The sequence below is a fragment of the Sciurus vulgaris genome (genome assembly GCF_902686455.1).
Source record: "Sciurus vulgaris genome assembly, chromosome: 13".
Lineage (NCBI taxonomy): Eukaryota > Metazoa > Chordata > Mammalia > Rodentia > Sciuridae > Sciurus > Sciurus vulgaris.
Window position 1 is genome coordinate 86,275,181 of NC_136474.1, and position 26,663 is coordinate 86,301,843.

At 34.1% G+C, this 26,663-nt stretch overlaps 1 protein-coding gene across 1 annotated transcript in view; it reads right to left on the reverse strand.

Moving 5' to 3' along the window:
- Positions 1-1,416: 1,416 nt before the first annotated feature.
- The window catches only part of VPS4B (vacuolar protein sorting 4 homolog B), a 32,843-nt gene continuing 7,596 nt past the window's right edge, over positions 1,417-26,663 (reverse strand). The window contains exons 2-11 of the mRNA XM_079109387.1: positions 22,593-22,704; positions 21,201-21,357; positions 17,987-18,054; positions 14,669-14,788; positions 11,094-11,250; positions 10,656-10,804; positions 10,081-10,162; positions 8,688-8,907; positions 5,276-5,416; positions 1,417-3,007 (exon numbers count right to left, since the gene is read on the reverse strand). Of these exons, the coding sequence (XP_078965513.1) occupies positions 2,906-3,007; positions 5,276-5,416; positions 8,688-8,907; positions 10,081-10,162; positions 10,656-10,804; positions 11,094-11,250; positions 14,669-14,788; positions 17,987-18,054; positions 21,201-21,357; positions 22,593-22,704 (1,308 nt within the window). The 3' untranslated portion in view covers positions 1,417-2,905. The remainder of the gene's footprint in view (positions 3,008-5,275; positions 5,417-8,687; positions 8,908-10,080; positions 10,163-10,655; positions 10,805-11,093; positions 11,251-14,668; positions 14,789-17,986; positions 18,055-21,200; positions 21,358-22,592; positions 22,705-26,663) is intronic.

Sequence of the window (26,663 nt, forward strand, 5' to 3'; positions counted from 1 at the left end):
AGATTCCTCAGAAAATGTGTAATGAACCACCATTTGACCCAGTTATCCCACTCCTTGGCTTATACCCAAAGGACTTAAAACGAGCATACTATAGTGACACGGCCACATTAGTGTTTACAGCAGCTCAATTCACAATAGCAAAACTATGGAACCAACCTAGGTGCCCTTCAACAGATGAATGGATAAAGAAAATGTGGTACATATACAAAATGGAATATTACTCAGTTTAAAGAGTGAAATTATAGCATTTGCAGATAAATGGATGGAACTGGAGAATATCATGCTAAGTGAAATAAGTCAATCCCCAAAAAAACAAAAAACCAAAGGCCAAATGTTTTCTCTGATAAGCAGATGCTGATCCATAGTGGGGGGTGGGTAGGGAAGAATGAAGGACCTTTGGATTGTACAGAGGGGACCAAGGGGAGGGGTGGGGCTGGTGAGGATGAGAAGGACAATGGATTTGAGACAGACATTAACCCATATACATGCATGAAAAAAATCTTAAAAAAAAAATCAGTCGAAAAAAAGTTAATGAAAAAATAAGTTAAAAAAATAAGAAAAAAAATCTCACAAATACATATTTTACTACCACAGGTCTTGCTCTTTTCATACTCATTTTTTCTGCTTTCACATAAAAACTTGGTAAATCTACGAATTCAAACTGATATGACTTGGCAACCCTCAGGATGAAATACTGTTTGGCTTTTGATGATTTTACCACTGTGGCAGTCACAGAAAATTCCTAGGGTTCCAACCCTGCATCTTGATCCCAATCAGCTGTCCTTGAAGTCCTCATGCTTTTGCTTTGTCCTCACTGCACACTTGATTGCCCTGCACTAGTGCTATCAGCTGTGTCTTGCAATTTACAAGATTCCCACTAGCTGCTCCTGACGGCTACAATCCTAGTTTAAACAGTTGTCATTTTTGTGTTGTGTGTGCAAGACTAAAGAACCTGCATGATAGCTCTGATATGCCAAGGCTAGGTCAAGCACCTATGCTTGCTGTGATGAAACAGGATATCCCCACTTGGGTTCCTGTAGTGGGTGGGAGGCCAGTGCACCCCCGAACCAGGAAGGTAGTTCCGAAGCATATTCGTTTGAAACTATCTTTGTGGTTCTGGTTTTCTCTGTCTTTTACAGGGTTCCAGAGGAGATTAATTCCTATGATTAGCTGTCAACCTGTCCTTAAGTTTTTATCTTGAGAAACAAACAAGGTACATAATTACCTTATTCAAGAATAATTCAGTGATCTGCCACATTAACTTCCAAGCTTCACATGAAAAGTTGAAAAACTGAACTTTGATATATATATATACTCTCAATCAATAATTTACATTTTTAATTTAATCAATTTATGTCATATTTTCTTCTATACAGAAGTTCCCCAAATAAAGAAGCATACACAGAATATAGTCGATAGGTTACATCAATTTACTTCACATAAGAACAGCATATTTTGGGCCTATGATTTCCATTTAATATCAACAGAAACAATCTGTACAGAAAACCCAAAGGCATAATATGTAAAACCCATAGCATATGTAAAATGTGCAAATATACTTTAAATTGCAAGTTACTGTATAGCATTTGCAAGGTAGAATTTATAGTAATTAAGGAATCTACCTCATTCTAGCTAATTTAATAATCTTTTGCATGTATAACCAATGCAAATGTACAAGGCACAACTTAGTGTTGATGCTGAAGAGTGTACCATGTATCTTCAGAGTATTTTTGTTTTTAATATTTTGTTTTAGTTGTAAGTGGACATAATACCTTTATTTTATTTTTTTCATGTGGTGCTGAGGATCAAACCCAGGGCCTCACACATGCTAGATGAGCGCTCTACCACTGAGCCACAACCCCTCTTCGGATATTTATTTGAAGGTGTTGGAAAAACAATATCATGTTTATATTTTATAATTTAATGAGACATCAGTTCATTTCTAAAGGTTCATAAAGTGATAACATATATGCAGCCAGGAAAAACTGTTCCCTGAACTTAAAGGATGAAAGACAAGACCCGTTATCTTATATTTTTAAAAAAATTATATATATATATATATGTACATACCCACATCACACATAGGAAACTTCCATCCAAAGGGAGGTCACTTCCTTATGTAAAGGTTCCCATTACAGTATTTCATGATAGTTATTTTAAAAATTCATACTTATTTACCACTTGTTTTGGTCAATCTTGCTACAAAAAGACAATGGAATAAACAATTTTCTTCTTCAAGGTAAAGACAATGCCTAATTTAGAAAGTCTTTCTCTTGAGATTGCACAGTGAAAGGTATCATTTAGTTAAATATAAAAGCTTGCTGCCTTTAAAGAAATTACACAGGAAAAAAAAATCAACTTATTAAAAATCAATGGGAGCACTGGCTATAACACAATTCAAAATCTTTCTAAACCAACTACTACTCTTTGTTGTTTTATTGCCCATCCCTGAGTAAAGATTCTATTATTCAAATTTCTTTATAAAGTAAATTTTACATTGATAAGAATGTTTAACAATGGTTTTTTCAAAATATAAAGCCCTATTTCATTTTATTTAAAAAAAAGTCAAATGCTCTTTGCTAAGTCCACCATTCATAAAAAACTCTAAATATGTGTGTCAATCAATGTTTACTATTCTTTTTACTGGATAATTTCTACTTTTATGTCATTTACATATTACTCATTTCCTTATAAATGCATTATTTTACAATTTTTTGTTAGTTGGAGCATTTAATAAGTAATGGAGGAAAGTACAATATAAAACTTAAAGGAATCTGACGTGAGATGTGTATTTCCCTGTAGTACAAGAGCTTTAATGGAAATAATCTGATGCTACCCAAGAAAGGCAAAAATATCTATGAAGGAAAGAATACGTATGGTAAACATCTTCCTTGTTGTCTTTGGTTTAGCCTTCTTGGCCAAAATCTTCTGTAAACTTCTTTAATTTCAGCAAGTCATGTTCATTGACAGTAGGTTTTGTACTCGACAGTGACCGCAACATATCCGACTGTCAGGGAGAGGAAAGTGGGTACAGTATTAATGACAGGTCTAAGAAACCAAAATCATCGAAACGTCATCATTATTGCTACCAACTTTAACCTAAGGTTAAATATGAATGTGCAGTGTGCCATAAGCTACTGATGACAAACTCCCCTATTCTACCTAGACATCTATGATCATGTCATTCCTTGATACAGAAACTTTCGATTTCTTCCCCGGTCCTGATCTAAACCTTTCAACACTCCCAGTTACCCACAAGAAGCATGACCCTGTCAGCCAGCCTGAGACTCTCCACACATGGGTCGGGATCTAATTTCTGGCCTTAACTGTTTTCCTTAACAAGAGATCAGTTCCCTCAGTTAATACAAATTCAAAAGGAAGATAGTAATTTACTACAAAGCTCTCTGAAAATCTGAAAAAAAAATTTGAAAACTGAGTGTTAAGAAAACATAAACATAATAAACATTAACTCTTCAATCACCTGAAGTTCTCTAAATATTCCTTATACGATCATGTTATAAATTATTTTAAATCTTCCAATATAAATTATAGAAATGTTTTTGTAGTAAAATTAATACTTTTAAATTGTATTATTGAATTTACTTCAAGTTTACCACAAAAATACATTTCTGTAAGTCATTAATTTATATTTTAAGTGAGGAGACTAATATTTTTTCAAAATCAACTAACCAGAATTTTTAAAAAATTACACTTAAGATTGAAATATAAGAAAATATGCTAAAATCAAAGATTCATTTAAAATATGTATGTCTCCTGTAAAACTATGAAAAAAATGATGAAAAGGACCATTGTTAAATTATTGTAAATTCTTCAAACCTGTTGGAAAGACTACAAAAACTTTTAATAGTAATGCATCAAAGAGTGAAATGAAAAGGGCTTTCCGAACAACTTTGCAGATAAGCATTATGATCAATATATATGTGTATGTATACAAACATGTATGTCTACATTGTTTGTTATATCTGTCTATACATCATGAAAGTTTCTTCTAAGTTACTGTTAAACCTACCATAATGCTCTGCAGCTGAAGCAGAAAATTTTGAAAACTGAGTATTCATCAATAAGAAAACAAAATAAATATTAACTTTTCAATCACCCTAAGTTCTCAAAAATTATAATTCCTTTAATGTAAACTAAAGAAATATTTTTGTGATTAAAAACTGTTTAGTCAATTAAATTTAAGAAAAAAATAAGTGTTCAGTTAAAATTTAAAAAATCTCTGTTATTTATACTTCCCATGGAGTCTTGAGAAGTAAACCACAAGATAATACTATGTAATTAACATTTCTGGTTATTTTAATAAATGTGAGTCTTAAAAATAATTTATGCACTACATATGAGCTTTTTGGGGATGATTCAGCTATACGACCGATAAAGTCAGGAAACTGTAGTTAAAATAAGTAGCCTTTTTATCCACAGCGTAACCCCAGTGACTCCCAGAGACTCAGAAGGCTGAGGCAGGAGGAACTCAAGTTAGAGAAATACATGGGCATCTTAGCAAGACTCCCTTTCAAAACAGAAAATCAAAAGGGCTGGCCATTTACCTCAGTGGTAGAGCACCCCTGGGTTCAATCCTCACCAAAACAAAACAACCAAAAAGCAGCTTTTTCACTTAAAAGTTTCATGTCCAAAGAAAATATTTTAGAGATAACCATTTTTATATTTTAAGTTTGATTAAGATCAATTATCACCAGGCGTGATGGCACACACCTGTAATGCCAGTGGCTCAAGACTGAGGCAGGAGGATCAAAACCAGACTCAGCAACTTAGTGAGGTCCTAAGACTCTTGTCTCTAAATAAAGAATTTTTTTTTTTTTTTTTAAAGGGCTGGGGGGAAAAAAAAAACAACCAACCAACCCAGGGCTGGGGAGATAACTCAGTTGGTGGAGTGCTTGCCTTCCAAGCACAGGACCCTGGCTTTAATCTCCAGCACTGCAAAAAAATAAATAAATAATTAAAAAAAAAAAACAGGGCTGGGGATGTTCCTCAGTGGTTAAGTGCCCCTGGTTTCAATCCCCGGTACTCAAAACACCAAAAACCAAACCAAACCAAACCAAAACAAAACAAAACCCAAAACCCAAAAGGTCAATTACCTTTACAATTTTTTTTAAAGTGAGTGCACAGGATTAAATAAACAAGCCTGAACATACTAACATTTCTACCAAATCTTGTGTAACTAAAAAATTTTATCTTTGGCCCACAAATTACACAGTATGTTTTAAAATACTTCTTAAGAATGAACAAAATTTCAAACCATGGAAACAACTGGCTCCAGAAGTTTATCTCCAGGGACATCCATCCACGTCATCTCAATGGCACCAGGATCACCAGGAGAGCAGGGTGTCAGCAGGTCATCTACGATGCTGCTAGGGTCAGCTCGGGAAGGTCCACGAGCCTGCAAGAAACCAGCATCTGAAACATCTACTTGAACAAATTAAATAAACATCATGATTTAGGTCACTATCAGGAAAGCTGAAAATGTATTAACGTTTTTTATGCTGTATTAAAATTTTTTAAAATTTAAAGTATATATATATTTAATTGTATTAAAATTTTTAAAAAAACAATGTTCAAAACCCAGTAGTCTGGGCGACAGGACAGATTTTGGTTGATTTAAATTTTTTTCTTGATGTTGTTCTACATTTTTATTGTTTTAATAATAAATTGTATTATGTGGGGGGGATGAGTATGCTTACTGTAGCTATAGTTTCAACTGTGTTTCCTCTAATGCTTATTAATTAAGTGAAAGTAATCTTAGAGATCAAAAATATTTTTTTAAGGTACTCTTATTTTCCATGGCTGAGAAATGTGTCGCCTGGCAACTTTGGTCTGAATTACTGAATATTTATGTCTCTTTTAACAAAACCTTTTACAAATGTAAGTACAAAATTAAATGCTAACAATTTCTGAACCGTTTTATGATACATAACATTAAAATAAAGTTTTAACAATATCCAGAAAAAGCAGCATTGTAACATATAAAGTCACATGACACTAGAGAGCAACAGATTTGTATCAAATTAGGGCTGCTTTCATGTATTTTTTATCATGATCAACTTCAAATATTATTTCAGGATTGGTACAGGGGTGGAGAAATATACATTCTCAGTTTACTTATGTGTATTTTATTGTCTAACTTTCCTCCTCTAAATTTCACATGCATGAAGTCAGGGATTTTTTTACTTTTTTGGCTCCCATACCTTCTTCTAACTCTGAGCCCAGATTGATACTTTAGACAATTAATAAAAGGGCAAACCAATTCTTGCTATTTCAAATAATTAGCCTTAAAAACAGAAAAGTATGGCCAACAAATATATTAAAAAAATCTTTAGCTTCATTGGCAATTAGGGAAATGCAAATTCAGACTACAATGAGATTTCATCTCACCTCAGTCAGACTGGCAATTATCAAGAATACAAATAATAAAGTGTTGGTGAGGATGTGGGGTTTTGAAACAGTACACTAATACACCGTTGGTGGGATGGCAAATTGGTGCGACCAATCTGGAAAAAAGTATGTAAGATTCCTCAAAAAACTAGGATTGGAACAACCACATGACCTACCTATCCCACTCCTCAGTATATATCCAAAAGATCTAAAATCAGCATCCTGTGGGGATACAACCACATCAATGTCTACAGCAGCAAAATTCATAATTGCCAAGCTATGGAACCAACCTGCATGCCCTTCAACAGATGAATGGATTTAAAAAAATGTGGTACATATACACAATGGTATTACTCAGCTATAAAGAATAATGAAATTATGGAATTTGTTGGTAAATGGATGGAACTGGAGACTATAATGCTAAGTGAAATAAGTCAGACCCCAAAATCAAAGGTTGAATGTTTTCTTTGATATGCAGAAGCAAATCCAAAATAAGGCAGGGGTGGGGGTGGGGAGAGAAGTGGGGAGGAGTTCTATTAAAAAAAAAGAAAAAGATCAGTGGACTAGATGGGAGTTCGGAAGGAGGAGGAGGGACCAGATAAGTGGAATGAATCTGAACTAACTTTACCTATGTACATATAAGAATATAGTGAATCTCACCATCATGTATAAGTGTAAGACACCAACCAAAAATACACAAACAAACAAAAAACCTTTCAGTACACACAGCAGAAAGATAAGTGGAGTAGAGGAAAGAGAACAGGGCCCTGGGGGGCAGGGATGGCAAGGGAAAGGGGAAGTATGAGGTACTGAATTAGAGCAATTTATATTCCATCTTTTATAATAATGTCAAAATGAATCCTAATGTTATGTGTAACTAAAAAGAACCAAAGGGGGGAAACTCCAATGAAAAGGATAGAGTCACAGAGATGTCTACTATAGTTGGTGATTCAAAGTCCCTGTGTTAAAACCAATTTGGGTGTTCACCTTTATGCTATTAATAAGGACCTTGCTTCATGGTCGTATGTGCTGACCCTGGTACTAAGATATAAAATGGAGTGATCAATTCTGGATAAAAACTTGTTTCTAAATGTCAAAGAGAATTTAAGAGAAATATTATGACTGTGGCATCAACTTAAGCTTATTATGTTTCTTAGTAAAGAAATGGCTAAAGAAGGGTAGGTGAACAATCGGTATTACAACTAGTGTTTTATGAGTATTATTTCATTTTACTCTCATAGTAGCACTTCAAAGTCATGTTATCTCCACTATATGTGAGTCTTAAACAGGTAATTTAAATTGCTCAAGGAGACATAACCAGTAAATTATGGTTCCTGGCTTTAAGCTGCAATTTTAATTCAAACTCTAACTTTAGTACAACTAATTAGAACAAATAAAAAAAGAAAAAAAGAAAAACTTTATTACAGTATATTGGTCTTATATACTGTGGGATTAATTTTCTAATGGTTTTTAAGGACTGTCACATACATAACTTTGAGTAACTCTGGACACTGCTGTCCTCAAGCCTCAAGATAGTAAAAGGTACCTAGTTCATTGCTACTTAGGTCAGGATCTCAAGACCAAGGTCTTTTTACAACACTGTTATCTTAGTCATCTTTGTGCCACTCCCTCCGGCAGGCAGGTAAGTGTACAGCAGGATAGCAGAATGGTTGTGACTTCAGTACACTTTACTGCGGAACAGATCACACCTCTGCCCCATTCTAGTCGTGATGCATTAGGCAAACTGTGTTAGCATCCAAGTCCCAGATGAATGGCTACATGCACATCTTGTTTTTGTGAGGGCCAAGTGAAATAATAAGGAAAAGAACAGAGTGCAGTGCCAGACAATGTAAATATATAAGAAATATTAGCTTGTATTATTTTTACTTTGTTCTTCAGGTATAAATATACCAGATTCTGCTCAACGTTTTTCCAGCTACATCAGAAGCAGCCTTACAACTATATATTTAATTTTCTATACTAAATTAAAGAGTCTAAATTATAGAGTCTAAATTATACTTAGTCTAAATTATACAGAGGAATATCAAAGTTATTACTTAGAAAATTCTAAGACACTTTAGGACTACCCATGGTTATTAATAAATAAACTTTATTGGAGAACTTATTTCCAACATAACAGAAAAACGTCTATTTGTTAAACCCAATTACCACATTATTATACAACACTGAACTCTTTTCAACTCCTCTGAAGACAAACCAATGATGGTCTTGAAAATTCATTTCAAAAATATATGAAAGGGTCCATTGAAGTTACGTACCTTTTTGAAATGAGTAGCTGACTGCACTTTTCTAACGGGCTGCATAAGTGCATCCCGTACAATGATGCTTATATCTGCTCCTGAGTAGCCATCGGTTTTCTTCCCTAGTTCTCGGAAGTCTGCTTCTGTGAGGCTGTTCTGAGTGGCACCCAAGTGTAGTTTAAACATTGCTGCTCGGGCATGGGCTTCCGGCAAAGGGATATAAATTCGTTTCTCAAATCTTAAAAAGAAATTATATTAAGGGTATTAAAACATATACTTTTATTTTAACTGAAAATTGGGATTATTTTCAAGAAGAAACAGATATTTAATATTTTCAGTTATACCAAAGGGAGAACATCCAGGACACATTAAAAACAAGAAAGTAAAAGCAAAATAGCTAGGAAACCAGTTTGGAATCTTTCTCATACAATTTTTGGGTAATTTTGGTCACAATGTTTACATTCCAATCATGGAATTCACTTATTTATTTTTGATACTGGGGAATGAACACAGGGGTTCTTTACTACAGAGGTACATCTCCAGTCCTTTCTATTTTTGAGATAGGGTCTCGCTAAGTTTCTGAGGTGGACCTTGAACTTGCAATCCTCTTGCCTCAGCCTCTAGAATTGCTGGAATTATAGGTGCGTGCCTCTGTACCTTGCTTATTATATGCCTAGAATTCATGACATAAAAAGACAATATCCTATAGAATGACAGTTCTAACAAATTTGTTCTATGACCTCCTGATTAAGGGATTAATGTACAATAATAGAAAACAAAGATGTCAGTAATTTTCTAAATTTCAAATAGTGAAATTAGTCAAACTCTTAAAGAATAAACATTTATTATACAACATGTCCTCTTTACTATAATTAGTATATTCAGAAAATCCTATACCATAATAAATGCTATGTTTTTATTAACAGTAATTTTGCTTACTTTCTTGGAATTTCAGTATTTAGAGATAGGGAGGAAGCAATGAAGGACAATTTTATTGGTCTCTGTAGACTTTTCTCTGCTAGGTAACTCTCTGTGGCTATGAAATTTTAAAGGTTTCTACTACCTCTAGAGACAAGTTTGGAATCAGGCTATTTTTCCAAAGTACCTACCACATTTCCTTTTTTTGGTACTCACTGGTAATCTAGCATATGGCAAATCAGCCCATGAATGGGATAAAAGTGGCAAGGACTGAAATGCTCTTTCTTTAGCATGCAAAATTAAATGAATATATGAGGGAGTAGTGAAAAAGTGAAGAGTTTTCCTACTTTTCCTATAGCTGAAGTTTAATATTCGAGTTAAAAATTACAGAAATAATTTTTCTTTTACTAAACATCTACTTTCTTATGTTTTTACTTATATAATACTCATTATGTCAAGATTTTATATGAAGGGTTTTCACTGAATATCATACCTCCGTCTAATGGCAGAATCCAGAACCCAGGGTATATTTGTAGCTCCCAGAACCAAAATTCCATCATTGTCCACACCAACCCCTGTATTAAAATACGTAATATTTTTAAAACTTGGGTTATTCTGGTGTTTTTTTTTTTTTTTTTAAACTTGTCTGTATGTTAAGAAATGGAGTGCTTTAGCATTAAAGTGCCTCATCTTTAATATCTCTGAAAAGGTATCAATGCTCAATCAAATGTCATATTACTATAATATGATGAAAATATTCTCAAGAATCAAAACCTCCTAGATTATAGAAGAATACTATTAATATTGTTTCCAAAATATTTCCTTGACTGATATTGTTCCTGGTACTTTAAAAGTGGATATATTACTATCTATGCTATTTAAATGAATTGGGTCCTATAAGATAATTACAACTGGATAAATATTATGTATGAATATGAAAACAGAATGAAACATGGCATAATAAAAATTTGTTAGCATGGAGAAATTCTACTTAAATTTATTCCTCACTATTGTTCTAATATGGTTATAGAGCAGACAGAAAACTATTGTGAAAATCAGCATTACTACCTTGCATTTGAACCAGGAACTCAGTCTTAATTCTGCGTGCAGCTTCACTTTCATTTTCACTTCTTGAACCGCACAGAGAGTCAATTTCATCAATGAAGATAATGGAAGGCTTGTTCTCTCTGGCAAGCTGGAATAAGTTCTTAACTAGTCTAAAAACAAATAAAAACTTTCAGAATCTAAAAAAAGTAGTATGAGACTAAAACAAAACAATATACCAATGTTACAAGAATGCGACAGCTAGATAATTCACTTTACAATTTACTAAGTTTTATTAATGTACTTTTTCTCATACAATAAATTCTGAATTATGGACTGATGCAACAGAGAAATGACCACCTATATTTCTTCTCTGACTCTACTAAATAAGGTACCTTTATAGACTGGTAAGAGTGACTACAAGGCAAAGAAGAAACTAGAAAAATCTGATTTATTACTTACTTTTCACTTTCACCTAGCCATTTAGAAACAAGGTCTGAGGAAGATATTGAAAAAAATGTTGAGTTGTTTGCTTCTGTTGCTACAGCTTTAGCTAAATAGGATTTTCCTGTTCCAGGTGGCCCGAATAATAGGATTCCTCTCCAAGGTGTTCTTTTGCCTAAAATTTGATTAGAAAGATAATGTGAGAATTTCAAGAGTATTACTCAGTTCCTGTAGATATCACTCATTCTGAAGAATGTTGTGAAAAGGTTTTCACTCTAAACTTATCAGTAAGAATAAAAAGATTTTAAAATAAATCAATCTCAGGTAAGTATGTCTCAAATGCATTTTGCTTTTTCTAGAGACTACTTTGTCAAAAGTGTATTTAAATTAATATTAACCTAGTAAGAAGATCATGTACTTGCTCATTCATTCGACCAATATGTTGAAACCACAATGTGCGGGACAGACAGGCAGCAGTATCTCTGCCCTCTGCAGGTTTCAAGTCTAGTGGGAAAGAGTTCAGGTGAAGGGATTTCCTGGCCATCTGCTGTGTGCACTGCTCAGCACCTGGATACTGAAGGAAACTGTATCCATAAAGGAAGGGCAGGTGGAAAAAAAATTAAAAAAAAATTATGACCTTTGGAGGAATGAACCTAATAGTTTAGAATGACTTCAAAGTTCTGCTGAATTTTTGAATCCACAGGGAAACTAAGTAAGTATTAAAATTGGCAATCTCAACAGGAGAATGATATGTGGGAGCTCTATTTTAGAATCTAGTTTTGTTAAAATATAACAGGGGAACAAATCAAATCTTTGTGTCTCAATTTTGCTAATAAGAAATTAAAATGCTGCCTAAAGTAAACCAGGCTGTTACAGCTGGCAATAAAATATCAAATACACATTAAAAAACTACTAGGTACAAACTGTGGATGGACATACAATGTCTAACAGAATGGTGTGTAGACAACTAACAAAATGTAAATATTACTGGGGAGGCTGAGGTAGAAGGATAGCAAGTTCAAGGCCAGACTCAGCAACTTAGTGACACCCTGTTTCCAAATAAAAAGATCAACAGGACTGGGGATATAGCTCATTGGTAAGGTCCCTTTGGAATCAATCCCAGCATTAAAAAAAAAAACAACTAAGTATCATTCATTATCTTTTTTTTTTTTCATTTACATGTTTGTTCATTTGATAGTACTTATGGAAAACCCCTGCTATGTGTTAGGCCCTGCTCAAAACCTTGAGAACATGTAACAGTGAACAAAAATCTATTCTGCCAAGGTGGTGGCACATGCCTGTAGTCTCAGCAGCGCAGGAGGCTGACGCAGGAGGATTGCAAAATTGAAGTCAGCCTCAGCAATTTAGCAAGACCCTGTCTCAAAATAAAAAATAAAAAGGGCTGGGGATGTAGCTCAGTGGTAAAGTGCCCCTGGGTTCAATAGCCAATACAAAAAAACAAAACCAAAAACTAATCTGTTATCCTAATGTGTACGAGTGGAAGAAACAGATAATCAAGGAATAAATAACTACTTTTATGCCAGCATAAAGAACAAAAACATACTATTTTGGATAGGATAGTCAGGAATGCCTTTCAAGGGTGGTGACAATTAATACCATTATCTTAACTGTTATAAAAACCTTAGCTTTTACTTGAATTCTATTTTTTTCCTCTTTTTTTTTTTTTTTTTTTTTTGGTGGTTCTGAGGATTAAACCCAGGGGTGCTTTACCACTGAGCTACATCCTCAGCCCTTTTTATTTATTTTATTTTGAGACAGGGTCTCGCTAAGTTGTGGAGGCTTATCTCAAAGTTGTGATCCTCCTGCCTCAGACTCCTGAGTTGCTGGAGTTACAGACATGTGCTACCATGCCAGGTTTCCTCCTTTTTATTTATTTATTGATTGACTGGGGGGGGGGGGTTCCTCTTTTAAATATAAGAAATTAGTGTTCCCTGAGCAGAGCACATATACCATTGATATCAGATGAATATTTCTAAAGTGGTATACAAATACTTTTTAAATATAATTTTTTTTAATGTGTTAGAAAAACTTTTTTTTAATTTATAATAGAACAGTCTTTAATGTTACTAAGTAAGTCAGGTGATTTAAAGTTCATAGACAAAGTAATCTATGCTACTAGAAGTAAAGGGAGCACTGACCTCTGGAGAGGACAGAAGCAGAATGTGACCAGTAAGATACAGGAAATACAACATTTCTCAAGCTGGGATGAGTACACAGGCATACTAACTTTGTGATAATTATTTTTTTTATTTTATTTTTTACAGCATGCCTTTATTTTATGTTTATTTTTATGTGGTGCTGAGGATAGAACCCAATGTCTCACACATGTTAGGCAAGCACTTTGCCACTGAGCTACAGCCCCAATCCTAACTTTGTGATAACTAAAGAAGGTGAACACTTGCAGTTTCCTGTATGTCTCTCTGTATTTATGTCATACTTGTATTTCAAAAAATAATAGTGGCAAACACATACATGGAAAAATTCATGAAGACGACACAAAAATGACTCACATTTGGGAAACACTGGCAAAGTAACATAACAGAAAATGACTTCAACCACATTTTTGTACCTTTATAGCACTATGTTGTCAACTTTTATACTGTGTGTCTCGTGTTCCTGAAGTGAGGCTGTAAGGCGCACCCCGAGGCTAGGTGGACAACGCGTGGCCCACAGGTGCTTTGCTCTCTTCATCACTGCTCTATGCGACTTCACTGTCTGGACCTGTTCAGTTTGAGGCCAACATCACAGATTTGCTTTCTATATAAACCACCTTGTTTTCAAAAGGAAAAACCTCTGCTTGACTGTTAGACTGTGGGTGTAGCCATATCACAGACACAGGTCATCAGTCACAGAAGGGATAGTGTGAAGGCAACATTAGCACAGACAGGGCACGACTGCTGGAGCCAGAGCGTGAGCTCTCCTCATGGTGATAACGAACTGTCCTTTTGTTCCTGCAGGATATGTACTTCATCTGAAACCATTAATTCTTACTTTTCTTTATAAGAAATGGAAATACTCTTAAAAAACTAGCACATGACTATTGCAAAAAATTCAGATGAAAGTCAAAACAAAAAGTAAAAATCACCTATGATTTTACTCCATTGGTAGACATTAAGTCATCCACTTCTCAATGTACCCATTTATTTAATAAACATGGAACCATACTATATGCATCTTATAACTTCCTTTTTGATCTTTATCATAGATGTGGACATCCTTCAATTAATCACAGTACAGACGTAAATTTATTAATGTAGATATACACTATATTTTAGTGAACTGTACTCCACTGCGTGTTAGTAATTTGCCTTATGTCCTATTGGTTGATATTTATTTAGGTCATTATGCTTAAACAGAGTTATGTATAACAAATAAAACATCTTTGTGTATAGATATAACATTGCCTTATAACTGTCAGAATTTAAGATAAAAATTCATGTTATGGTGACCAGAATTCACGTTTTACCTTAGTCACTAGTGCCTAAAAGAAAAAAAAAAAAAAAAAAAAAAAATCACTAAATTTAATTAAATCATCTGATCACCAAATAAAATTCAGTGAAAAGTCATCTCACCCGTAAAAAGATGAGGAAATTTAATCGGCAATATCACAGCCTCTTTAAGTGCTTCTTTTGCCCCTTCAAGACCAGCAACATCACTCCATTTCACATTTGGTCGCTCTATAACAATGGCACCTACAAAATTATGTCATCTTTAAATTAAAGAAGTTTTATCAAAGTTGGACAATAACTTGAAATAATGATGTTAAAAGAAATGCATTATAAATCTGTCTGGAAAAGTTTTATGTACTAAAAAACTATGAAGTCATATACTTAATGTCATAAATTAAAACAAGAAAAAGATTTAAAATATTATTTCAGGAAAAAAGAAGAAAGATTCAAAGAGGTATTATACTATGAAATTCATTAGTAAATCATTAAATTAAAAGATGGGAAAAAACATCTGTAAAAGAGTGCTATGACTTTTATGAAACAGTATGAAGAAGTAATAACTGTTGGGAGTAGTCAGTAGGAATCAGAAACCTAGGTGAGTGGCTACATAACCTAGGGTAGGACATTTAACTTATCTATTTGTTTCCTCATTTGTTAAAATAACACTATCTGCCTAACTTAGGTTAGTGTAAGAATCAAGTGACAATGAATATTAACAGTGTTTGGGAAAGCACCAAACACTACATAAAGTGATTACAATATTTGACTACACCGATTCTAGAGCAAAGTATACTTGGTTCAATGGGAGTTGATTTACTATTTCTCCTGTGAACCAAAAGAGAAGGAGCTCTAATGTTCTCTTCAACCACAGAGAGAAAATACACCTAAAAACTTTAACCGAAGACAAATAGAAGGGAAAAGGAGAAGAGAGAAAGGGATGGAATGGAAGCAGTAGATGAAGTAAAAGAGAATCTGCCTCCTTACTGAGCCACAGCAATTTCCTGAGATTTCATGTGGCTTCTAAATAGACCTAGTTATAATTTTTGTAAATTAACAAGTTACTTGAATGATTTTAGTTGCTAAACACAATATATTCAAAAGCCATAGAAACTGTTGCAGGAAGACTTCAAGAGGAATACCTTTTAATACAGTTTACTGAAAAAATTTTCTAGTTATCATTCATCAAAAGCTTTTCTAATTTTCTACTTTATAGAAATTACTCAATTATAAATTTTTTACTAAGCAGTCTGTTCTAAGATGACATACAGTTGTTTTGAGTATAAGAAAACACCATCACTTACACAATTTACTGGTTATGGAATTAGTTTTATAAATCGTTTCTGCTTGTTAGGAAATGTTACCTACTTATTATTCTAAGACTAGTTATATTTGGCAACTTACTTTTCTAAATTATGAAAATATTATCAGACTAAAATTAAATAAAATCATAAACACTTCTGCATATAAAGCTTCACTTTTCCTTTCATATTCCACTAAGATTAGTAATTCCCCAGAACAAAATATCAACATTATACTGTAATAAGTTTTTATGTCAGTTAAACAAAAACAAATTTACTTTATTACATGAATCATCTGGCTAACTCAAGATTTTTATGCAATTTTAAAAATATGAAAAGCTTATTTTTACATTAATACCTTTCTCCTTAAACCTGAAGGTGACTTTAGAATGTTTACTGATGAAAATTAAATACTGGGAGTTAGTGGTCCTTGAAACCACTGAGTTGGGATTACTAAAAAATACAAATAACTGAATGTATCTCTTATTACATAAATTTATCCAGTCTTTGATTATATTATGAATGCATGAAAACATTATTCAACCTCAAAAGTCACTGAATACCTACATTAGCTAACAGAAAAATCATAAGCCTGTTTTTAATTATAACAGTCATATATTATACTTAAATGTCATAATCTAAAGCAGAAATAAAAGACTCAAAACAGCATTTCAGGAAAAAGATGATTCAGAAAAAAGTTGTTATACTACAAAATCCCTTAGCAAATCATTAAATTAAAATATGGGGAAAAAATACTGGGATTCTGGTTTTATTTCATCCTGAAATCCCACATAAATTTCCTCATTTACATTTTAAACATTTGTATTTTTTTTTCACATCTCTCTTGCTTATAACTGACATGGAATTTTCAGAAATATCTATTTAAAAATGGTTAAAAAGAAACAATTACATTTCCCTTGTGAGGGGCGGGAAGCCGGGGTTGGAAAGGAAACTGAACCAAAACCAATAAGGCAGACAGAAAAAAACTGTCTTGCTCTACAACTGGAATAATGCCACGAGAGAGAGTGGATTCTCTCTCCATAAAGCTGCCTCCCTGTCCTCATCAACTGTTCTGCTTTCAAGGCACTATCCTAAGTGTTTCCCACATCTTGATGGAAAGGTGTAAGACAGAAATATGGGCAAAGTGTAGATTAGTATAGCGAGGTTAAAAGTCTGGTTAAGTGAGGTATATTGACTATTCAATAACCAAAGCTGAGCCTACATCATGGAAATCATTCTGTCATGTGTTCTATTTGGTAATATTCAAACGAATACATACATACTACCAACAGTTGAGCATAAAATTCAATTTGAAAAAACATTAACTAACATATCAAAGAACAATCACATTTCAGTAGTTTAGGAGGCCAACAATTAAACAGATGTCTTCTTAAATACACAGTACTACCATTTATTAAATCCCTAAATTTTGTCAGATAAAATATCATGAAGTATTTACACTGTCATTAATTTTCCTTCCTTGAAAGGAAGGGATTATAAATTTCCATTTTAGAGATGGGGACCCCAATTCAGAGATTAGGGAACTTGCCCACAAACAGAAAGCTTTTAAGTGGTCAACCTTGAGGTGGAAGCCATGATGCCACTGTACTACAGAAAAGAACAAAAGGGCTTATATAGGTGTGGCAAGTGAAAACACTTAAGAGAGAGAGAAATGTAAAGAGATACATATAAATAGGATTAATGAGAAGCAGATGAGAAAGAGCAGGTAGGAAACATGAAGCCATCTTCAAATCAGTCACAGAATGGCAATAAAAGCCAAGTAATTCCTAATTTATTCTTTTTCTCTGCAAAAGCAAATTTTAATGTCTTCAAATTTGTATAAATGCTATCTCCTCTACAAGGGGGCAAATAAGAGAGAATAAGTTGACTGACAGCCTTTTAAAGGCAGATATAAAAACAAGCAATATTTTTACTCCATGAAAAAAAAGAAAATATCAAACCATGGATGGCAAACCCTTCGAAAAACACCTTAAGCAAAGCCAATATGATAACTGTGAACTAAAGACAGTTTTTTTAACCTCATTTAAATATAGAGGGAAAAAAAATAACCAATTTAAGTAGACAATTGACTATGAGTCTTTTCCATAAAGATAGTAAGTTTAATAATAAAATCTAAAGCAACCTTGAAGTTGATTCTGTAGTTTCTTTTTTTCAGGATCATCAGATTCTCCTTCCCCATCACTGTCATTCCTAATAAAAAGAATTTAATATATTCAAATGACCACTCATTGCTATTAAATAATGCAAAAATGAAGGATAACCTGAAATATTTGCAATTTTAATGGCAAAATAAGACATTCACATTATGTTTACTTTATTACTCTAAATAGGATATTAAATAAGAAGTGTATTATCAATTAATAGGGAGCCATGAACAGGAAAGGAACAAAAAGACCAGGATGAAGTTAAGAACTAGCTCCAAATGTCCATGATACACGTATGTATGTTTGAATTCATAAATGCATGCCCCACACATTATTCCACAAAGAATTTAAGATGTATTACAAAAGACCTGCAAACAACAACCAAAAACACCAGGACCAGGCAAAATATGAATTCCAACAAAAATTTGTACTACGTAGAAAAAAGACCAGAATACTAATTATGTAAGGTACAAATATCTATATAGCTTAGTCTAAGAATTCCAAAGTACAAGTGAAGTTTCTTGATGAAAATGAACTGAACCCAAAGGTCAATGGGCAACTCAGCATTTCATGTCCAGAAATTTATCCTGAGGAGGAAACAACTTAAAATGAGTTTTCTTTTGTTTTATTTTGTACTGGGGATTGAACCCAGCGGTATTTAACCACCACTGAACCACCACATCCCCAGTCCTTTTTATTTTTTATTTTGAGACAGGGCCTTACTGATTGGCTAAGGCTGGCTCTGACCTGTGATCTCCCTGTCTTGGCCTCCAGAGCTGCTGGGATTACAGGTGTGCACCACCAGGTTCAGCAACGTTAATTATAGCAATTAATTATATGATAGAACACATTTGCTATTACTACAGAGCACACTGCAACCTTTAAAAATGATGTTGAAGAAATAGTTTGTTAGAAAGATATTCCTGATACAATGTTGAGTGAAAAAGTGACACAAACAAAAAACAGGATATTATATATACTATATGCATTTTTTTTCAATGCTGGGAGTTGAACTGAGGGGTGATCTATCACTGAGCTACATCCCCAGTTTTTTTTTATTATTTTATTTTAAGACAGGGTCTTGCTCTGTTTCCCAGGTTGGTCTCAAACTTGCAATCCTCTTGTCTCAGCCTCCCAAGTAGCTGGTATTATAGACATGTGCTACCACACTCATTTGACATTATAGCATTTAAAAAAATATAAAATATAAAGGAAATGAAAAGTCTGACAGGTTTTATGCCAAAATGGGATTGCCTTGGTTACCACAGGATGGTAGGGTTATGGGTGAGGTTGGAACTGTGAAAATGATCTCACAAGTCTCCCTTCAACCTCCCTCATCATGCTTTCTTGTACTGTAACAGTTGTACTTATTGTAAAAACTGCCCTTTGGAGGTTCCCTTGCAGGTAGGATTCCCTCTGAGAAAGGGGGGGCTGCTTACTTGGAGATCCAATCTTCAGACAGGAGAGGAGCACTGGTTTTGCTGAGGGAGCTGTGGCAGAGGTCTTAATGGGTGCTCCCAAGCCTTGGCAGCACGTGGCAGGGAACTGGCAGCAGCCAGATCCCTATCTGAACTTGACTTGCCTACATACACAGGAATTCATAACTGCATGTCTCCTCATGGATACTGGGCACCTCTCCTAGTGATACAGCATCTCTGCTTGATTCTCAGACTCTCAGATTTCTATAAGGTAACAGCCGGCAATAAATCAGTACAGGATAAAAACTGGCATCCCTCAATAACCAATGCAGGAGAGATGATTACAAGGTCTTCAAACCAGACTGGAAGGGCCTCAACAGACAGAGGAAGACAGATTATTTCTGCAGGGAAGAGTGTCTCAATGAGAGTTGGAGACCATGGGCACTGAATTTTCCCCAATATTTCCATTTCATGTTGGAGTTCCTGCTTTAGATTAATGTTCTTTTATATAAGAAACATCAAGTAAAAATTCAATAATTTCCAAAATGAAACTGTGAACTGAGTTTTGTTATGTCAATACTGTGGATGCAGAATATAAAATATTCTTCTTCAGTGTCACACAAAGTCCCTACCCTGGTTCCCTGACCATGTCTTGAATGGAGAAGATAAAACTTTAAACCTATAATTTTCTGCTATGGAGTCTGAAACAGCCAGTCAATTTTAGTTCTTATATCCTCATGTCTTCAGAATGGTCTACATTAGCAGCCACAAAGTTTCCAAAGCACTGTTACTTTCATTCCTTCAACTGCAGGGATCATCTAGGGATCTGTGCTACTATGAGCATCAACTGCATCACATCCTCTAAAGCTCACCAGAATCTCTCTGCTTTCACCCCATCCAGTTCCAATCACTCCAGCTCAGAGTGTCCCTTTGGTTCCTAAGAGTGTGTCACCTAGAACCACTTCTGGCAACAATCAGCAAAGTGGTCAGAGAGGATCTGGTTAGAATGTGTTCTGTCTGCTTAGTACAAAGTTGGGCAATCATAAATTACACGTCAAATAAATGAATTTTGCCTCTACAGTGATGTATTTCCTACCTACGAAGACATTCCAAAAATGGGTTTCAATGTTTATAAATTATATAATTTAATTATTTAACTTATGAGTGATAATTTATAAAATGGTTTATAATGTATAATGGGTTTCAATTTTTATGAATTACGCAGTTGTTTTCACAATGACAAATCTAACAGAAATTTAAGCACATCTAATTCAAATTCATAGAAAAAAAAACTTTGCCTAAGATATTCAAACAATTATATTACTGAAGTTATCTTTCTTTTTGTCCACATGGCCCAAGATTTAGCTCACAGGTCACTCCTATAACTTTAACCCTCCATATTACATGATGGTCAGAGGGTATTACATGCCATTCCTACAAATGTAGGAATGCCCTACTGCTAGGCAAGTGGTCATGGAGGGTCACCTGAGACGTATCATCCCTTAGGCTTGGTAAACTTAGGGGTCAGCAAACGTTTGCCTCTGAAGAACCAGACAGTAAATATTTCAGGTTTTGCAGCCATGTTGATCTCTACTGCAACCGCTCTATTCTGTTGTTAGAGTGGCAGAGCAGCCTTGGAGGACAACATGTAAATGAATGGGTGAGGCTGTGTCCTAACAAAACTTTTACTGGTAAAAACAGGCAACAAAAGAAATGAATTTCATATATGTAAAGTTAAAAGATACAGTAGAATCCAACACTCTGAAATACATACCCCTTCTCATCAGCTGGACTTGGCTGTCCCTCTTTTACTGGCTTCTGTGGTTTTTTCTCCTTTTGCTTCAGATACTCCTTCAGTTTTTCTGCTCTATCAAGATATTCTGTACACTTTGCCCTAATACTCTGCTTGGCTTTATCACCCTGTGCTTCATCTGTGAAGGGAATGAGAGAATTTTCCATTACTGTTCTATACAGAATTAAAAACTCTTAGACATATTCTTTTAAATAATGGAATTCTAAGTTCGGGGAGAGAGAAAAGATCATCTCTAATTCATTGTTAACCAATGATGATCAATTCTTTTCTATTTCTTTTCCCAAAGGGTTGGAGACAAACAGTGGATCTGAGACAAAAAAAAAGACCTGAGCAAGATGGCAGGTTTTTTAAGTTATGTTAAGTAATAAGAAATTATTTGATATTCTGTAGCTTACATTTTGCAAATAGTTAAAAGCTGCTTGTCTCACATAAAACCAATTATAGAGTCTCACAAAAAACCAATGTGAGTATAGAACAGTGATTAGAGGATGGAGGTATGCGGATAGCAGGGAGGTTGAATTTGATCAGTGCATACTGTTATGAATGTATTGATATATCACAATGAACCCCAATAGAGGTATAAGTAATACATGTTAATCAAAAATAAAAGAAGTCATATTAGCCATTTCCATTAATGTTTACATAAGTTTTATTTCAAAGAATATACAAAGTGATAAAAATTTCACATATTATATGTACCAACACCATAGTGATATTACTACATAACAGACTATGTCAGGGTTATTCCAGAAGAATGCTTCCACAACATATGTAATGCATGGGATTCCCCCACATACCTTGTGTGCTATGATTCATTCTTAATTTCACTTTAATTGGGCATAAACCCTCAAGATTAAATGGGGAAGCTCAAAAAAAAACCTCGACCTATACAACTGCCTTAAATTTAAGTAAGATCCCTAGAACAGAGGTTTTTATTCATTTTCTCCCCGTGTCTCCCGTGCCCAGAAAAATGCCTGGCACATGGTCAACATGCAATACATAGTAGTAAAATAAACAAATAAAATGTCTCCCAATCTATTTTTAAAACAGTTATTTCCAAATATATGCCTTGACAGTAAGTTCAGATTATATGCTTTGGACATATTATCATTAAAATAAAAAGCTGTTTCCATTGAATGTGGACATTTTAGGATACCTGGGTATACAAAGTAATAACTAGGACAGCTGTCACATTAGTTAAGTCTGAGTGTTTAATAGTGAATTTTTTTTTTTTTTTTTTTTTTTTGGGCAAATGCATGGTTCAAAATTTTCTGGTTTGTATTTCGATTTTTATAATGAAATAGAATAACCTTTTCTTTGAATGTTTTTAAGTAAAAAATACATCTAACTTACATTTAACTACATGGAGAAAATACTGTACAGCATGCTGATAGAGCTGAAGGGCTTCCTCATAATTCCCGGCTTTGTCTTCTTGTGCTGCTTTGCTAGCAAGATCTATTGCTTTCTGTTTGAGATAAAAAATAATAACATTAAAATAAAAGCATAAATATAAGTGTGAAGTAAATAATCATTTTGAAATTTTTTTTTGGTGGTGCCAGGATCCAACCCAAGGCCTTTCATAAGCACTCTACTGAGTTACACCTCCGCCTAACTGATCCCACTCTTGTGGTTGAACATGATGAGGAGTTAGACTGGATGTATATTCATACATGAGTATAGAAAAGTTACGTCTGATTCATTCTACTGTCTTTCCTATTATCCCGCCTCCTTTCCCCTTCATTCTTAATCCAAAGAACTTCTATACTTCCCCTCCCTATCCTCCCTTGTTATAGGTTAACATCCACATATCAGAGAGAACATTCAACCTTTGTTTTTTTTTTTTTTTTTTTTGAGACTGGCTTATTTCACTTAGCATGACATTCTCTAGTTCCATCCATTTACCAGCAAATGTCATAATTTCATTCTTCTTTATGGCTGAATAATATTCCTTTATGTGTATGTACCATATTTTCTTCAGCCATTCATCTGTTGAAGGCCACGTAGGTCGGTTCCATAGCTTGGATATTGTGAATTAAGCTGCAATATACACTGATGTGGCTGTGTCACCGTAGTATGTTGATTTAAAGTCCTTTGGGTGTAAGCCAAGGAGTGGGATAACTGGGTCAAAAGGTGGTTCCATTCCAAGTTTTCTAAGGCATCTCCATATTGCTTTCCAGAGTGGTTGCATTAATTTGCAGTTCCACCAGCAATGTATAAGCGAAACTTTTTCCCCATATTCTCGCCAACATTTATTGTTTCTTGTAATCTTGATAAATGCCATTCTGACTGGAGTGAAATGGAATCTCAGTGTAGTTTTGATTTGCATTTCTCTAATTGCTAGTGATATTGAACATTTTTTCACATATTTTTTGACCATTCATATTTATTCTTCAGTGAAGTGTCTGTTCAGTTCCTTTGCCTATTTATTGATTGGGTTATTTGTTTTTTTGGGAGGTTAAGTTTTTCGAGTTCTTTGTATATCCTGGAGATTAATGCTCTATCTGAAGTGTAGATGGTAAAGATTTTCTTCCATTCTGTAGGCTCTCTCTTCACATTCTTATTTCCTTTGCTGTGAAGCAGCTCTCTAGTTTGATACTATCCCATTTAATGATTCTTGATTTCACTTCTTGTGCTTTAGGAATCTTATTGAGGAAGTCTGTTCCTGAGCAGACTTAATGGAGAGTTGGGCTTACTTTTTCTTACAGTATGCACAGGGTCTCTGATCTAATGACAAGGTCTGTGATCTACTCTCAGTTGGGTTTTGTGCAGGGTGAAAGGTGGGGTTCAATCTCAATCTACTACATAGGGATTTCTAATTTTCCAGCACCATTTGTTGAAGAGGCTAACCACGGTATGTTTATGGCACCAATGTATGTTTACAGTACCTTTGTCTAGTATGAAATAACTATATTTATGGGGGTATGTCTCTGTGTCATCTATTCGTTTCCACTGGTCTTCAATTCTTTTTTTTTTTTTTTTGCCAATATCATGCTGTTTTTGTTATGATAGTTCTAAGAATAATTTAAGGTCTGGTATCATGATGGCTCCTCCATTACCTTTCTTTTCTAAAGATCTGGGCCTCTTATTTTTCCAGATGAAATTTCATGACTGCTTTTTCTATTTCTAAAGAATATCATTGGAATTTTAATGGGAATTCATTAAATTTGTACAGCACTTTTGGTGGTATGGCCATTTGGAAAATATTAATTCTGCTACCCAAGAACATGTGAGGTCTTCTCATTTCCTAAGGTCTTCAATTTCTTTCTTCAGTGTTCTGTAGTTTGCATTGTACAGGTCTTTTACCTCTTCTATAAGATTGATTCCCAAGCTTTTTTTTTTTTTGAGGCTATTAAGAATGGAATAGTTTTTCTGATTTCTCTTTCAGTCAATTTGTCATTGATGTTTAGGGACACAATTGATTTATGGATGTTAATTTTATATTCTGCTACTTTACTGAATTCGTTTATGAGTTCAAGAAGCTCTGGTTGAGTTTTTTGGGTCTTCTAAATATAGAATCATGTCTTTGGCAAATAGGGATAGTTTGAGCTCTTCTTTTCCTATTTGTATCCCTTTAATTTCTTTCTTTTGCCTAATTGCTCTGGTTAGGATTTCAAGGTCTATGTTGAATAGAAGTAGTGAAAGAGGGCTAATTTTTTTTTTTTTTTTAAATAAAAGCAATCTTAAACTTTAAAAAAAATTACAACATGCATTTGTTTATAAATTACAATCTTATAAAATGCAAATTTGATTTGTTAAATGGATAAATGTTATCTGAATATTACTTTAGTACCAATCACTAAAATTCTCACATATTCACTCAGAAAATCAAACTTAGGGTCAGTAAGGAATAAACAAATAATCTGAAAACTCAAATTAAAAAAGCTCTTAGGGAAATTCTTAAAAATTAAGTGCCACCATTCAGAATATATAGAAACAGTAGAAATTTAATTGGCTAAAACCTCTTCAAAAGGAACTGTGCAATGCCATGAAATATCAAGAATCTGAAAAATACCCAAAGCTTTTAACCCAGTAGTGAACCTACAGGTTTACTGAGCAAAGACATTAAACACAGAGTTCTTTAAACTTAAATTTTTAACAGCAAAAGGATGCCATGCCATACATAGAACATTAAAGGATTATTAAAGAGCATTAAATGAAGAAACATCTGTAGTATCATGGCAAATATTTCTATGGGTGTTTTTAAAAGCAGGACACAAACCTCTTATATGCAGCACAAGTTCAACTATGTGGAGTAACAAAAAAATAAATCGACGAAGAAAAAAGATGGGAAAACATTTAACAGAGCTTATCTCTGATAAGTAAGACTTTATGGACTTTTCATTTTCTACTTTTCCACATCTAAAATATCCATAATGAACATGAATTACCTTTATAATTTTCAATTTTTAAAAAATGCTCTGAGGAATAGATCTGTACAAATATATCCAAGTGATATAAGTCAATGGTAGAATAATAGGCTTTTAGCTTCTTTCTAGGCTGCCACTGCTAGGCAAGTGCTCTACCATCAGCACAGGCTTTCAAAGAAATGGTGCTGGAGTGAATGAATACCTATAAGGGGTTGGGGAAGCTTTGACTTAAACCTATCACTTTCTGCAAAAATTAACTCAAAATAGATCATAGACTTCAATATAAAACATGAAGTTATAAAACTTTCAGGAAAAGACATGGAGAGCCTTCAGGATCTAGGGTTAGGCAAATGGTTCTTAGACTGGATATCAGGAGTACAATATATAGAAGGAAAAATGATAAACTGGACCTTGTCAAACATAAATACTTTTGTTTTCTAATAGATACTGCTAAAAGGACGAAAAGATAAGCTACATACTGGGAGAAATATTTGCAAGACAGCTGACAAAGGACTAGTATCTAGAATAACTAAAGGACTGAAATGCAATAGTTAAAAAAGAATCCAAACAGAAAATAGGCAAAAGACTTGAACAGACATTACACCAAAGAGGATATTATAGAAAATAACTATATGAAAATATGCTTAACAAGTAGAGAAATGCAAAGTAAAGCCATGATGAAATAAAACATAACTACGCATGTCAGAATAGCTACAATAAAACTGGGAGAGGTGGCACATGTCTATAATCCCAGTAGCTTGGAAGGCTGAGGCAGGAGGATTGTGAGTTCAAAGTAAGCCTCAGCACCTTAGCAAGGCCCTAAGCAACTCAGTGAAACCCTGTCTCTAAATAAATACAAAAGAGAGCTGTTAAGTGCCTGAGTCCTGAGTTCAATTCCCAGTACCAAAAACAAAACAGAGAATAGCTAAAATATAAGATGGTGACAACATCAAACACTGGGTGACGTGCACACAACTGGATCACTCGTACTTTGCTGGGGGATATAAAATGGTACAGCCATTCTGGGAAACTGGTTGTTTCTATTCTGTTTACAAAA